Source organism: Arachis stenosperma, chromosome 7 (genome assembly GCF_014773155.1).
Source record: "Arachis stenosperma cultivar V10309 chromosome 7, arast.V10309.gnm1.PFL2, whole genome shotgun sequence".
NCBI lineage: Eukaryota > Viridiplantae > Streptophyta > Magnoliopsida > Fabales > Fabaceae > Arachis > Arachis stenosperma.
The window spans coordinates 3919034-3935164 of record NC_080383.1 but is presented as its reverse complement, the minus strand read 5'-3'; the positions used below and the strand labels follow the sequence as shown (position 1 = coordinate 3935164).

General features: G+C 26.0%; 2 protein-coding genes across 5 annotated transcripts; one reads left to right on the top strand and one right to left on the bottom strand.

Annotated features, from left to right (window-relative positions):
* Positions 1 to 65: 65 nt before the first annotated feature.
* Positions 66 to 3073, top strand: LOC130939177 (protein trichome birefringence-like 43). The gene is made up of 5 exons (XM_057867284.1): positions 66 to 322; positions 904 to 1078; positions 1163 to 1344; positions 1734 to 1892; positions 2686 to 3073. Exons 1-5 carry the CDS (start codon positions 75 to 77, stop codon positions 2987 to 2989), a joined length of 1068 nt encoding a protein of 355 aa, XP_057723267.1. The 5' UTR covers positions 66 to 74; the 3' UTR covers positions 2990 to 3073.
* A 2181-nt stretch (positions 3074 to 5254) lies between these two features.
* On the bottom strand, positions 5255 to 12901 carry LOC130940480 (protein trichome birefringence-like 43). 4 transcript variants are annotated; one of them, XM_057868609.1, is made up of 5 exons: positions 12281 to 12901; positions 8674 to 8845; positions 6720 to 6913; positions 6054 to 6212; positions 5255 to 5720 (listed from the first exon to the last, which is right to left on the bottom strand). In XM_057868609.1, the coding sequence occupies exons 1-5, from the start codon at positions 12535 to 12537 to the stop codon at positions 5402 to 5404; spliced, it is 1101 nt and encodes a 366-aa protein (XP_057724592.1). In that variant the 5' UTR covers positions 12538 to 12901; the 3' UTR covers positions 5255 to 5401. The 4 variants fall into 4 exon arrangements, with proteins under 4 accessions (XP_057724592.1, XP_057724593.1, XP_057724594.1 ...); XM_057868610.1 differs by having other exon boundaries at positions 5255 to 5702; XM_057868611.1 differs by having other exon boundaries at positions 6738 to 6913.
* Between the last annotated feature and the right edge of the window lie 3230 nt (positions 12902 to 16131).

Below are 16131 nucleotides of genomic sequence, written 5' to 3'. Positions count from 1 at the left end.
TTATAAGTTTACATTACATGCATGCCTTGATTCCATAACATTATTCTTTTGCCTTGAAACACTAATAATCTTCTATGGTTATTGCATTTTTGGTTCTACTACTACAATTTTTTGGCTATGTAAATGGGGGAGATGATGAGATTCATAATTTGAAGGGGTGTGATATCTACCATGGAACATGGATTTATGATGATTCATATCCTCTTTACAACTCAAGTGAGTGTTTTCATCTAAACATGCACTTTGATTGCCAACAAAATGGTCGTCCAGATAAAGAATATCTCAAATATAGATGGAAACCCTATGCATGCAACCTACCAAGGTATCATCATTTTTCCTATCAGGTTGATTCCGCACTATGGTAGTAGCATTTATTTTTAGAGACGGAAATTGAGATTAAGGGATTGAAATTCAGTATTGTATTTGGTGATTAGAGACGAAAACTAAAATTTCAGTCTCATAACACAAAATTTTAGTTATAAGATTGAGATTTTTAAAAAATAGAAACCGAAAGTTTAATATTTATTTTTAAAAATATTTCTATTTAACTTTTTTAAATTCTAAATATTTTCCTCAATTTTCATATTTATCTTAAACTAAATATAATAATAAGACATAATTCAATTCAATATATTTTACATCAAATATATTACAGAAACTTAATTTAGTTTTTATCTTTCCATCTCTATTTCTTACTTTCAGTCTCCCTTTTATACACAGCCTATAACAATCTATAACAATTATCTTTTATCTTTTTGCGATTTGGTTTTTCTTATTATACGTAATTAAATACATACATAAAATCTTTATACACTATTAGGGCATTAAAATTTAACATTGAACCACAAATAACTGAAAGAGAATTAGTTTAACGAAAGAATGATAATTAAATAATGTGCTCAGGTTTAATGGTAAGGATTTTCTGGAGAGATTAAGGAATAAACGGATAGCGTTTGTTGGGGATTCAATAAGCTTTAATCAGTGGCAGTCATTAACATGCATACTTCATTCACACCATCGTCACGTTGCATTCATTGGAGGGATTCGCCATCACGGTTTCTCCAAATTCACCTTTCCGGTAATAATAGTTAATTATTCATCATGAATTTACTATGACGAACAAATCATTAATTATGCGATGTTATTATTGCGGTGTATGTAGAATCACAATGTGACAATACTATTGTTATGGAATCCATTCCTAGTAGAAAATGAAAGCACTTCATACGGTCGTGTTTTGAATCTGAGTTCTATTGCCGATTCTGATGCTACTCTGTGGCAACAGAGTGATGTTCTGGTTTTCAATTCATGGCTATGGTGGCTTCAGTCTGGAACCGCAACTCCGTGAGATCCATAACTCCAAAATTAACTATATATATTCAGGTAGAAACTCAGGTGCAGTCTACTTCTCGTGAAGTTGATAATTGAGAGTCGTTAGATGGTTTAGTTGATTTAACTAAATTTTCATCTAATGGCTCTCAACTATCAACTTCACGTGAAGTCGATTGCACCGGAGTTTCCACCATATATGCATTAAAAACTTAGATGCAGTTATCTTCATATAAAGTTGTTAGTTAAAAACTGTTAAATAATTAAATATGTTTGACTAAATTATTATTTAACGTCTTTCAATTATCAACTTCCCGTGAAATTAACTGCAGGTGAATATTCACTTATAAATACTTATTTGTATTTTAGATTAACTAGCTATGATGTTCAACGTTTATGTGCAGGTGGGATTTCATAGCGGATGGTAATGATTTACACAAAGACATGGATCGTTTGGTTGCATATGAAAAGGCACTAACAACATGGGCTCAGTGGGTGGAAAGTAACATTGATTTTCATAAGACTCTAGTCTTCTTCCGAGGAGATGCAGCAAGACATCCTAAGTAGGTTCCCTAAATAATGAATTAATAATGTTAATTACACAATATCTGAAAGGTAGAAACTCAATAGTGTGTAGTTAATTATATGAGAATTGTTAAATAATTTGATAAATTTGACTAAATTATCATCTAACGGTTCTCAACTCTTAATTTTATATGAAGTTAGTGAATTTTCACCTATAGTAAAACAAAAATTAGCTATTAATTTATTTATGTAAAATACATGTGTAATTTAATTTAATTTCAATATGTATTTTTATTCCAATATGTATTTTATATTAGTAATTGATTTTGATAGCTGATTTTAATGTAGACGTAATATAGCCGATCCCAAAATAATTTTAATTTACACAACTATTGCTACTTTGCTCTGTAGTAGAAACAGGACAACTAAAATAATATTTAGTTTGAGTTTTTATTTTTTGTTTTAATTGTTAATATATTTTTTAAAATTTTGAAAAAAAATAAAAAAGTAAAAGTGTAAAATAAAATTTATTATTTTTACTATTTTTTTCCATAAAATATTAAAAACAAAAGATATTGAAAAAAAAAACACATCTCTAAAAAAAGAAAGTATCATTCTAAAAAAAATCAAATAAATCATTAGAATATTAGATTTATAAATTGACATGATTCATCTTTCTGATAAGGACTTATAAATTCATTATAAAAACTTTTCAACAACTTATTTAATATTTTTCTAACAAGCTATAAATTCTTAAAAAAATCTCAGATACCTATTTATTTTATTTATTGATTTATTTATTTATGTATTATATTTTTGTGAAATATATAGTGGTAGCGCTTGGGGGAATTATGATGGGAAGCATTGCGGTGAAGAAACAGAGCCAATCTTTAAGGCAAAGATTCCATTGATGAAGATTCGAGGCGAAGAAATAGTGGAGAGAGTGATTAGTAAAATGTCAAAGGCAGTGAAATTGATGAACATAACAATGCTTTCACAATTGAGAAAAGATGGACACCCAGGTCTTTATGCTTCACCAAGGCATCATGGCATGGATTGTAGCCATTGGTGTCTCCCTGGAGTTCCTGATACTTGGAACCAACTCTTTTATGCAGAGCTTCTTAGATCCTTGTAATAAGGATCCGAGCCAATAATCAATCTATACATGTATGAATAAATTATCAAAAATATTATTTCTATATTAAAATTAGCTATTAAAATTAAGTGTTTGTTACGGTACAATGATAAATTCATATGTATCGATACGTTTAAAATATGGACAAATAATAACAATCCATGTGGAATTTATTTTCCACATCAACATTTAATTTTTGTTTTTTTAAATATATATTATATCACCACTTTTACTAATAATTCCCTTTAATTAAATAAAAAAAAATATTTTTTATTTAATTTTATAAAAAGTCTTAAACATTCTTATTTTATTTGATTAGACAAAAATATCCTTTTAAATTAACGAAATTTTAGAATTCAATTAATCCTAATTTTATAGTTTCAAATAATTTAAACAACAAAACAAAAATATATTAAAAAAACAAAAAAATCAAAATTTTTTCATCTTCTCCAATTTCTCTAATCAATGGTACCCCTTCTAAGCAAAACATATCAAAAAAACAAAAAATCAATCGTTCTTCGTCTTCTCCAATTACCCCTCTGAAGCAAAACAGTAAAAATTCCAAACCAAAATCCTAAGTTCTTCCCGCATTATTAATTTAATTTAATAAACCCTAGCAAAGCCCTAACACCGTCTCCCTCTTCAAATTCATTCAAACAAACACAACAGCTATCGGCTCTGCTTTTGCCACTCTTGTACTTTTACACTGCCATCCACTTTAACGCATCCTCATCTAAGTCGCCACCAATTCTAGTTGTGGTGGTTGTCGAGACGTAGTATTGATGCCACCAAGTTTCGGCTTCATGAATTGAGTCGTCATCGTCATCGTTGGGGTCCTCTCTGCGGCGGCTATAGTAGTAACTTGCAAGAATAAAAGCGGTGGCCAAGATCCTCGCCATGACAATTATAAGAGGGAAAAAATTTGACCTTGAATTAGGTGGTATTGTTGAAAATCAATGGTTTGGAACTTTCACTGCTTTGTTTTAGAGGGGTAATTGAAGAAGACGAAGAGCGATTGATTTTTTGTTTCTTTGATATGTTTTGTTTAGAGGGAGCACCAATGATTAGTGAAATTGGAGAAGATGACGAAATTTTGATTTTTTGTATTTTTAATATATTTTTGTTTTGTTGTTTAAATTATTTGAAACTATAAAATTAGGATTAATTGAATTCTAAAATTTCGTTAATTTAAAAGAATATTTTTGTCTAATCAAATAAAAGAAGAATGTTTAAGACTTTTTCTAAAATTAAATAAAAAATATTTTTTTTATTTTTATTTAATTAAATTGGTGTATTAGTAAAAGTGGTTATAATATATATTTAAAAAAACAAAAATTAAATATTGATGTGGAAAATAAATTCTACATGACTTGTTATTATTTGTCTATATTTTAAACGTATCGGTACGTATAAATTTATCATCGTACCATAACAAACACTTTAAAATTAATCGTTAATGTATTTGTGTATACATACATATATTATATAGTTTACTTTATTTTTAATATATATTTTATATTTTAATATGCATTTTAAATTGATAACAAATTTTAATAGTTGATTTTGATGTTCGATACTACTGCTGAGGTTTTGTTTTATGAGAATGAAAAAGGGTCGGGCTCAAAGTCCCTTATCGCAAGCATAATCCATGAATTATTAATACTGATGATGCGTATGTACATATTTTATATGATGAGTTATGTGATGAATGAGACTTTAGTGATTATGGTGGCTAATTTTTTTTTATATAGAAAAAATATTGGTGTTTTTTGTTGAAAATGAGATTATTTGATTTAATTACAGATGAGTGGATTTTTTAGGTGGAAAGTCAATACGTTAGGGGGGGGCGTGTTGCAACACATGGGATGGCGTGTTGGACACATGGCAGCATTCTGGCCAACACGTGAAGAGCGTGTTGGACACATGGCAGCATCTTAACCAACACGTAGAAGACGTATTAGCACCACGTAGGGAGCGTGTTGGACAATATTCACAATACTATAAAACGCTTTAAATATCAATATTCAACTAAAACACCATCTCTCTTTTCATATTAAAAATAATTTCTGAATTATGGTGATCATATTTGACTTTTCATTAAATGTTTTTTTACATGTACGAAGAAGGAGAATTAGTATACTGTTAAAAATGAATTACGAAAATATTTGCTAATCAAAATAAATTAATTAAAAATAATCAAAACTTATTTTATTTAATATTTATTAATCGTCAACAACTAATCTTGTCCCTCGACAATATTTAATATTTATTAATATAAAGCGTATTATTATTATTATTATTATTATTATTATTATTATTATTATTATTATTATTATTATCCTTCATACACATATATAAGAATTACTATTATTCTATTAGCTTAGGTAGAGATACATGGAGATTGGAGAGAAATTAAGTTTGAAAGAGAGCAGCATAGAAAAGAAGATTCCAAGTATCAGGAACACCAGGCAGGCACCAATGGCTACAATCCGTGTCACGGTGGCCGCCATGGCCATATACAGAAGGGTGACCATCTTTTCTAAGTTGTGACAATTCAGTAATGTCAAGCAAGTACACAGCCTTAGACATACTTGAAAGCACACCCTTTAAGGCTGTCTCTGCTGGGTGTGGCCCACCTGGGTAGTTACTTCCACTCAATGGACGACTTTGCCCCTCACAAGATTTTGGGTATGATTGCCCCCATTGTGATCCACTGAAATTATTCAACAATCTAAAGGGTATAAATAAAAAAATTCTGCTAAGGAGTCAATGGAGAATTTATATAATGCGTATAATAAATTATTTATTTAGTCTAATATGAGTTAAAAAATAAACATTTAGAATAATATATTATTAATTTTTCAAACACAATACACTTATATTATTCAGAATAACCATTTAAATACCAAAGATAATAAATATTTGATATTCTACTGAATCAAATATTCCTGTAATCTCATTATATACATTGTATAGATACTCCATTAACTTCCTATACTTTCTCAAATAAAAAAAAGAAGAAGAAAATGCAATGATAATGAGTGAGAAAGAAGCCAAAACTTACTCGGAATGATCTGGGGAGACCCCTTGGAAGAACACCCTAGTTTTGGTAGGGTCAACGTTGTCATCAATCCATTTGGCCCATGTTCTTAAGGCTTTCGTATATGCAACCAAACGATCCATGTCTCTATATGTATTATTTCCATCTTGAATGTAATCCCATCTACAAAGTTTAATTACGCACAACAAATAAAAAAGAGAAGCTAAGACATTGTATAAATTATATAACAATAAATTAGTTACATTACTATAAAATAATTTATTATAGACGGATTTAACGACGAATATTTTAATCTTTATCGACGGATTTTATGTTGTAATATTTTATTGACAGAATTTTTTTTGTCGAAAAATACTAAATTATCTTATTAGCAACAAAAAATATTCACAAAAATTAGGATTTAAAAATTTGATAAAGTTATCAATTTAGCGACAAATTTTTTGTCGATATTTTTTTGATCGATTTTTTGACAGATTTTTTTCTATATATAAGATGAATAATAATTGATGCATGTCTTAATTATTCTATAGTGGAAATTCTGATGCACTCGACTTCACGTGAAATTGATAGTTAAGAGCTATTAGATAAAAATTTAGTCAAATCAGTCAAATTATCTAACGACTCTCAGTTATCAACTTCACGTAAAGTCAACTGCACCTAAATTTTCACCTTATTCTGTATACATACGGTTGTTTTCTTCCGGTGTGAAGCCACCAATGCCAAGAGTCGAATATTAATATATCGTTTCCTTCCCAAAGTTTTCCAGCTTCGATTGAATCCAATTTAAGAACGCGACCAATACTTTCACTCACTGTATCCACCAAAAATGCATTCCGAGAAAGCTTCACGGTGACATCGAAGCTCTGAAAATTATATGTAACTAAATGAGTCATCATCACGTGGATAATAATAATAATAATAATAATAATAATAATAATAATAATAATAATAATAATAATAATAATAATAATTAACTATCTGAAGTATAATATATATAATATACAATATAATGTATTAAAGTGTTATTCTAATTATTTTTTTAAAAAATAAATTACCTTTATAATGAATTTTGTCAAAAGAATAAAGTATGATTTTTAATATTTTGACAAAAATACATTTTTAGGATTATTTTTAAAAAGATTAATATATCTATTATTGATGAATTAATTAAGACCGCTTAATTGTATTAGAAATTAGAATTTAACTGTAGGAAGACAAAATTACGTTGAATTTATAAACACTAGAATACCTTTTCTTGTACTAATTTTAACAAAGACTAAAATATTCTCATAAAATTATTTTTTTTATTGTATTTGATGTTTTGTCTTAATTAAATTAGCCAATATCTGGTGCTATAACAAAAGTATGCTAGGGAAATAATTAAAAATTAAAGCATCTTTGTACAAATTAAATTAAATTTGGAACATAGCAAAGGGAGAATATAAGAGATTAGTCGCTGAATAATAATATTTAAAAAAGATGCTTCGGAAATTAATTAAAATATCCATAGAAATTAGAAGACCATTGTAGTAGACAGGTCCTTTTCCAAATTCCAATAGTTCAACGCATGATATTGCAACTACTGAACTACCAATCTGACCCTTGTACATAACCTCATACATGATTGAATATATTTATGCTAACCATGCATTATTCTTAATTAATAAGTTGTGGTCCATTACTTTAATTTAGTTTTTTGTCATATACATGAAAAAACAATATATATATATATATATATATATATATATATATATATATATATATATCCGGAATAAAAATAAATAAATAATATTAAAGTATAGGCCACGCCAACTTAATATTTTTGGGTTGTATTTTTATTTTTTGTTTTTATTTTTAGTATTTTTTATTTTTTAAATTTTATAAAAAAATAAAAATATAAAATATAATTTAATTATTTTAATTATTTTTTCATAAAATTAAAAAACAAAAAAATACTACTAATAATAATAATAAATAAATAAAAATAGAAACCAAACACACACTATTTTTGTGAATCGGTTTTTTCAGTGAAAATCCATTAATAATCTAAATAAAATTAATGATGAGGGATAAGCATTAGTGCATTATATAATTAATACTTATACATTGTTATTTATTTTTCAATAATTTATCACACTTTTCGGCTCCAAATCTATCATTTTCAAGACCTTCTTTTAGGAAGGGACAATAATCAAATGAATGTTATTGCATTTAAATTGTCACCACAAATCCCATACATAATTTATTATTATTGCAACCCATTTAATTTAACATCTTTTGTGAGTGAATGCGAATTTTAATTAGATAGTTATCCACTTGTACTAGCTACGTCCAACTCATGTGTTAATCATGATAATGATTCATGATATAATTAATAAATACATAAGTAGTATATATAGAAACCAACTTTTAATTAATTAATATTAATCAATTTTTTATATTCAAAATTATTTTTTAACACTTATTTTTTTATTTAAGATTAAAATTTAAAATTAAAAAAATTGGCAGATATTAATTAAAAAAAAAGCTGAACCCTAAATAAATATAATAAACTAAGAGATCAATAACATATAAGATTAAAATTAATAATTGAAGATGAGGCTAGAAATTAAAGAGATCTAACCGGGAAGGTGAAGATGGAAAGATCTCCATTTCTGAGAGAAGTGTACTGAGCTTGTGGCACAGCTGTGTGAAGCATGCAAGTGAGTGATTGCCATTGATTCAAACTCAATGAGTCCCCCACAAATAATATACTCTTCCCTCTAAGTCTTGTTAACATATCATACCCATTGAATCTGCATTATATTCAAAAGTGATGGGTCCATTTAAAATTACATCATCACAATTAATTTTTTTTATTTCTCACGGTATTCTTCAGCCCAACAGACCAAAAATTAATCCGCTGCGACACTGAACTTTATTTAAAGGTTTGTTGTTGACCAATAAATTACTATATACATAAGGCAGAATTTGAATTTTCGACAATTACTTAAACGGCTAGTAAACTAATTATTAGACCAATCCAATTAGTTACATCATCACAATTAATTTTTTTAAATTATTCACAGTATCTTTTGGTTCGACAGGCTAAAAATTAATCTAATGTAATACTAAATTCTATTTAAAGATTTATTGCTGACTAATAGATTGTTGTATATATACATAAAGCAAAATTTAAATTTTGACACTTATTTAAACGGACTAGTAAACTAACTAGTAGACTAATTCAATTTGAGTACATCATCACAATTAATGATCATTAAAACTAAACTTTATTTTGTCTAATATTGGATGTGCTATTCTATTTGATGACAAAATAGATGAAAGCAACATTACAACACTATCTCTCTCAATTGATCAATTCTCCACGGAATTATTATATATATATATATATATATATATATATATATATATATATATATATATATATATATATATATATGCACTTAACTTTATAGATTTTTAATTAGTTTAAATGTGTATATATAAGGCTAACAACCTAAGTCTATCTTTTTTGCATTTGGTGCTTGACAACTTGTTATTAGGGAGTGCCCCCCCAAAAAGACAAAAAACATTTATATTATCTTCTAGTGGTTCACGGCACCATATAATCATGCCTATTCTTTATTTAATTAATTAATATATGTGATCGTTGAATAATAAACTAATAAAAATGCTTCAATATAAATTAAAAATCATCTATTAAATCAATTAATATGTATATTTATATATATTAATTCACATTGCAACTAAATAATTACTACTAAAATAACTAAATCTATTATAATAGAAAAATCAAATATGTAGACAAATAATTAAACTAATGATTATTTATAGTAATATAATAATTTTTTTATAAGATACTAAATATACTTTTCTACACAATAATTAATTAGTGGTTAAGAATTTGAACTAATTCATAAAACGAATTGTATTTTTTGTACATAGCTATATATTTGTATCAACATATTAGGTGTTGTAAATAAAAAATAAATTATTTGTATAAAATATATATTAAAATTAAGTTAAATTATACGTGTATTTATATATAAATATATAGTGATTAATTTAGTAACTAATTAATTAGTGTGTACAATATTTTTAGAGTTAATTTTTTTAGTTAATATCAACTAATATTTCAAATTATTTTTTATTTTATCTTAATGTTTAAATCATAAATTTTAAATTTTAATTCCTATATCTTAAAAAATAAAGATTAAAAATATTTTTATAATAAAAAGTTGATTAATATATATTTAAATAAACCGGATTTATTAGCCGATTTCATTCAACATGGTAATTAATAAAGGAATTATAAAGTGAATTACAAGAACAAGAGAAACATAGATATCCAAGTAATGATATGTATCATGTTTCTATTATTATCTACATGAGTGTTATTAGTTAGTTAGCCATCTAATAACTAGTAGCTTGTAAAACAAGTCAAGCAAATATTTTCCTTTCAGAATGTTTATATTATATATATCATATGGTAACAATAAGTGGACCCTAAGAGGAAGCGTGGAATCTACATTAGAAAAAATGTCACATTCAATTCCAACTGTTGTAGCATGAAAAATAGAGGAGGAGATCCATAACTAATTAATCTTTTTTGTCTTATTACTTAACTGATCTAAAAGTTTCTAATTATGTTTTAGTTTTATCAGACACATGGTTACTTGACAAAGGTGTCTTACCCATAAAAAGGTCCACTAAATTAATTAAGTAGTTGTTGTTCATGTTTCAATAATTCTAAGTTGAGAGTAAAATGATGGAATCTTTGGAAGAAACATATAGCACAAGCAATAGCTTTAACTAAATATTTAGTTAAATATTACATAAAAACAAATATTTATTAAATATTCAAACTTTATCATAAAAAAATAAGTTAGGTAAAAATTAGACATTAGATTATAGCCACCTTAAAATTCACCTATAAACTATTGCATGTGAGTGATATTGTTTAATTACCGAGAGAGAATAGAATTTATTAAGAATAAAATAGAAAATTAAATTCTTAATCACTAAGTAATTTTAGGAAATTAAAGAGGACATGCATCATGCATGATCGAAATTAAAGAAATAATCCTTTCCAAGAAAATGAAGTTCTTGCTAGCTTCATTTTTTCAGCCTATTAGCAAGGCCTCACCTCATGCCAAATTCAACTACCCAACTTCCGATAAGAAATTACTATGAAACCAATGAGCTTCCTTTAATTTCATTACAACTTTTTTTGTATTTCTATCTGTTTTTAACTTTCTTTAATTTGTGTTTTCTTTTCCTGACCTTAGTCAAACAACTAGTAGTTTTAAAATTAAAGAGTTCATGTAATACATTCCAAAAGGATAGTGTACAAATATAAGATAATATATATAGTCGACTCTAATATCTTATTTATTATTAAATTACGAGTAAACTGTTTTAATCTCTAAATTTCAGTTAAGTTTTAATTTTATTTATAACATTTAAAACATCATATTTTTGTCTCGAATGTTTTATTTCATTTTATTTGTGTCTTTTTGTCAAAATTGAATTTTTTCTTTCAAAAATATTTTTTAATTATTATCTTTTTTATTTTTAAATTACTATAGTCATCACTATAATTAGTATAATTATTATTCTTGCTGCTATTTAAAAGAAAATTATAATGAAAAAATATTTATGAAAAAAAAATTTAACTACAAAATTAAAATAAAAATAAAACATTTAGAATAAGAATAAGATATTAAACATTATAGACAAAATTAAAATTTAACATAAATATTAGAAATTAAAATGATACATTACTGTTAAATTAAATAAAATATAAACTCACGCACATACACTTCAACTAATAATATAAAAATGCATAAATGATATATATAATAGATTTTATATTTGGTAAATAATAATTTTTAATAGACATATCGTATTTAATAAAATTAATTTTAAAATTTAAAAAAATTATAATAGATATAAATATAAATATAAATATAAATATAAATATTTATTAATATATAATTTAATTTTCATAAACACGGATAATTTTAAAAGAGATCTCCTTAAATACTTTAAAAAGTATTTTTAACTTTTAAATACCATAAATACGTATTATTAAAATAATATAACAAAAAATTTTACCAAACCAAATCTAAGAATATTTATGTATATCTATTTCGGTGCGCACGCACACATACACTAACATATTTTAAATTAAAAACTAAAAAAAAAGTAGAAGGATGAATATGTACCTTGGTAAGTTGCAAGCAGTGGGCTGCCATCTATACTTGAGATAGAATTGATCAGGACGACCATTATTTATGCAATCAAATTCTTTCTCAATAAATGGACATTTTGATATTTCATAAAGTGGGTATGAATTTGATTCATCCAAAACCCAGCTACCATGAAACAAGTCACACCCTCCTACACTTCCATTTGTCTCCACAAAAACATAAAAAACAAGAACAACAACCATCACAACACTAGATATGGCAAAAGACCCCATATCTAAAAGATGGCAGAAGAAAATGAACAATCTAAGAGGGTGTATGTGCTTGTGTGTGTATGATTTCTTTCTAATTAATTTGGCTTTTGTGGAATTTTATGAGTATATATATATATAATAATTGAATTGGTATCCGCCAAAAATGGTGACGAAAGAAACTAAAGAAACGGTTGCATGCAAAACTTTAATTTTTGTGTGATTATATTGAATTTTGATTTTTTTTATTTTTATTTTTTTATGCATGAAGTGCCATGTTTAGAGGCATATATATGATGATATGCAATAATTGTGAGAAAAATAATTAACAAAGAGAGAGAAGCATAGTGTGATATATATATATGCAATGGAGGGAGAAGAGAATGGATATAGATTACACACCAAGAATCACAAAATTTTTGGGTATATATATAGATGGATGTTACGTAATGAAAATAGCTTAAGTGGGTCCATTGAGTGTTCTATTCTATCCTACAATGATGATAGCAGTTAAAGAATAGATTTATGGACCGAACTAAATATATTCATGCATGATGAAAATTTATATATTTGGATATATAGTATCTATCTATCTATATGCGATTCACTTTAAATATTTAATATCACATCATTTATTACATATATATATATATATATATATATATATATATATATATATATAGTTTATATCAATTTATATTGATAGTACTTTTTAATTTATTTCTTTTAATTTATTAAACTAAATTAATTATAGTATACTAATTATATATATATATATATTAGTTAATTAATTTGATTAATTTATTAGTCATTAAAATAATAAATTTAGAATAAAATAGATAATTGAAATTTTTTTAACTAATAATTAAATTAAATCAAATCATATGAATCGAGACAAATTCATATCATAAGAATGAAGAATTAAACTAAAATAAAATAATTTTTTATTTATTCAAATTAAATGTAATAAATACAAATTAATTTTGTTAGATAATCATAATCTTCTAAATCTGATCTTTTATATATAGATGACCAAACAAAATTATAAGAATCATCATTTTATCGCTCTTGTTGTTTCATCTCTTTTTTTTTTCTTTTTTTATGTGTAATTTCTTTTATGTATAAATGTACTCAAAATAAGAAGACATGGATGAGTGTTTTATTAATTGTTGTTTATTTGTTTGACAAATATTATAGTTCAGTCTTAATTTAGACATTCTACCACTGTCAATAAAAATTGGACATGTAACAATTCAGGGTGACCAACGTATTTTTTATCGTATTAGATAGAAAAATATTTGTTAAAATAAATATACCTATTGTAATGAATTTTTTTTATCAATCTATTATCTTTTACCTAACAAACAACATATGTTAGATATATTATTTTCATCACAAACTACACATAATTTATCGATAATTCTATGTAAAATACTACGGTATTTGGTCATTGTTAACTCGCTAAAGTTAATTCTCCTATGATTATGCTAATGTATAACATTATTAAATAGAAACTGATTAGGTTATATATTTTTGGTCAGGTGGATTATATTACATTTGTTTCCAAGCAATGAGCTGGACGAGCTTTTGGGTAATCACGATTGGAGTTGAGGAAAGTCAGAAAAATGTTAATAATACAAACATTATTTATTTTTAATATCCAACCAATAATAATAAATATATAAATTAAAATTAATATAATTCCATACAAAATAATAAAACGTATATTATACTCGAAGAATATCCAATCCGTACATTATTTATCATTTACGTTATGACAAATTTAGTTATTAAAAAAATTAAAATTAACTTAAATATACATAATATTATTTCATGCCTTTTATTTTTATTTTGTCATCGTAAAAGGTCATATATATTAGAAGAGAGGCTCATCTTTTTACCAACGGTTCTTTCATTTAGTAATTTCTATAAAAAAAGAATGGATGATTGTCATGTATGAAAAATATAGAATAATATTATATTTGACAAGAATATATGAGATTTTAAAAGGTTTAAGTATGTATTTAGCAATTAGCATATTCGTACAGAGAGGTGCATAATGGATAAAATGTTGACTAATAATAGAAAAATGCATAGTTAAAACTTTCTTAATGCATCGTCAAGCTGGTCCACCCGTCAAGCAGCTGTGTCATGAGATGCTCCTCTCTTGCCGTTAATAACCTTTCTCCCGCTGTCGGTAAGCACAACTAGTTGATTTTGTGTGGTTGCTGATTTGCCAATTGAAAGTTCAGCTATTACTTAACCCTTATTTATGGATTTAGTTTTGTGTTTCCATGATCAAATTCCTCCTTTTGTTACTGTTACGTTAGTTTGAAATATTAAATAAGAAAAATCAACTTGAAGAAAGCATTGTTGCCATGCTACACTTGTATAATATATTTGATTCACCAATAATTTGGTTTCTTTGGTTAAGTGCATTTAATAGTATTTTTTCTTCTTAGTATTTTACTAGATATTTGATTATCATTAGCAAGGTTATATTGTTATCATATCATTAGAAGGATATATTATATAATATGCTACTTTTGAACAATTTAGGAGCATGACAAAAAATTCTCTTTGTGCTGTTTCCCCTACTTCTTTACTAAATGTATATTTCAGCCAAATTTTGATATTCATTTTAGACAAATCATCCAAATTTTAATAGATATTCTTTTAGATGCTTCTTTCCGTTTCATTTTCATTTTTTATTATGTTGAATTGGTTATTTACGATGTTTTTTGTATCCTTGAATTTAATAAATTATTATACCCTTTTTTTTCTTGTCAAAATTATGTTGGATTTTTTGTTATTAAGTGTTGATAGCTGAAGAATTATTACAATAATGCATATATATTACTGACATCTTCCAAATCTGAGTTATATTCTTTAAGAATTTGTGCGGTGAGTAGCTTTGTTTTAGAAATATATTTGACCGACATAAAACTTTCTTGTCATAACATTGTACTTGAAAATCATTTGATTCTTGCATGGCCTAAAGCTTCAGTGGCTGAATTGGAGGTAAAATATTACTTAAAACATACAACTAGTCCAAAACAGGAAATATGTATTATTAGTTTTTCTACTTTAAATAATTAGTCATTTTGATGCTCATGTCTCAACTTTAAAACTGACTACTTTAAAATAAATTTATTAATGTTATATTTAACCAAATAAACTACTGCTATCAGCATTCCTCGAAGTGTTTTGCATTACGTAAGGTTTTTAAAATCTCCTGTCTAAGAAGCTAAGTTGATGCTTCTTTTTCTTTTGGTTTGGATTTACTTATTTGCTGATATTTAATGCTGTAAAATTTATGTTTTTTTTTTTTTTCATTTTGATAATAGTATAAGTGATACTTTTGTGGTACCCAGTTTATTAAGATACCCAAGATAGGTTGTTACACAAAGAAATCAAAGTTAAACACAGCATGTCAGCAACTTCAGATAGGATTTGCTGCAGCTTCATCCGTGTATCAAGTGGATTGCCTAATTCTCCCGTCCAGTGGTGCTGGTGCCCCTGCAACCTCATCTTTATGCCCTTTTTGACCATTCTGTACTGAACCACTGCTTGCTATCACAGACTTGCACGAATAGTGTTCAAAACTTGGAGTCGGCG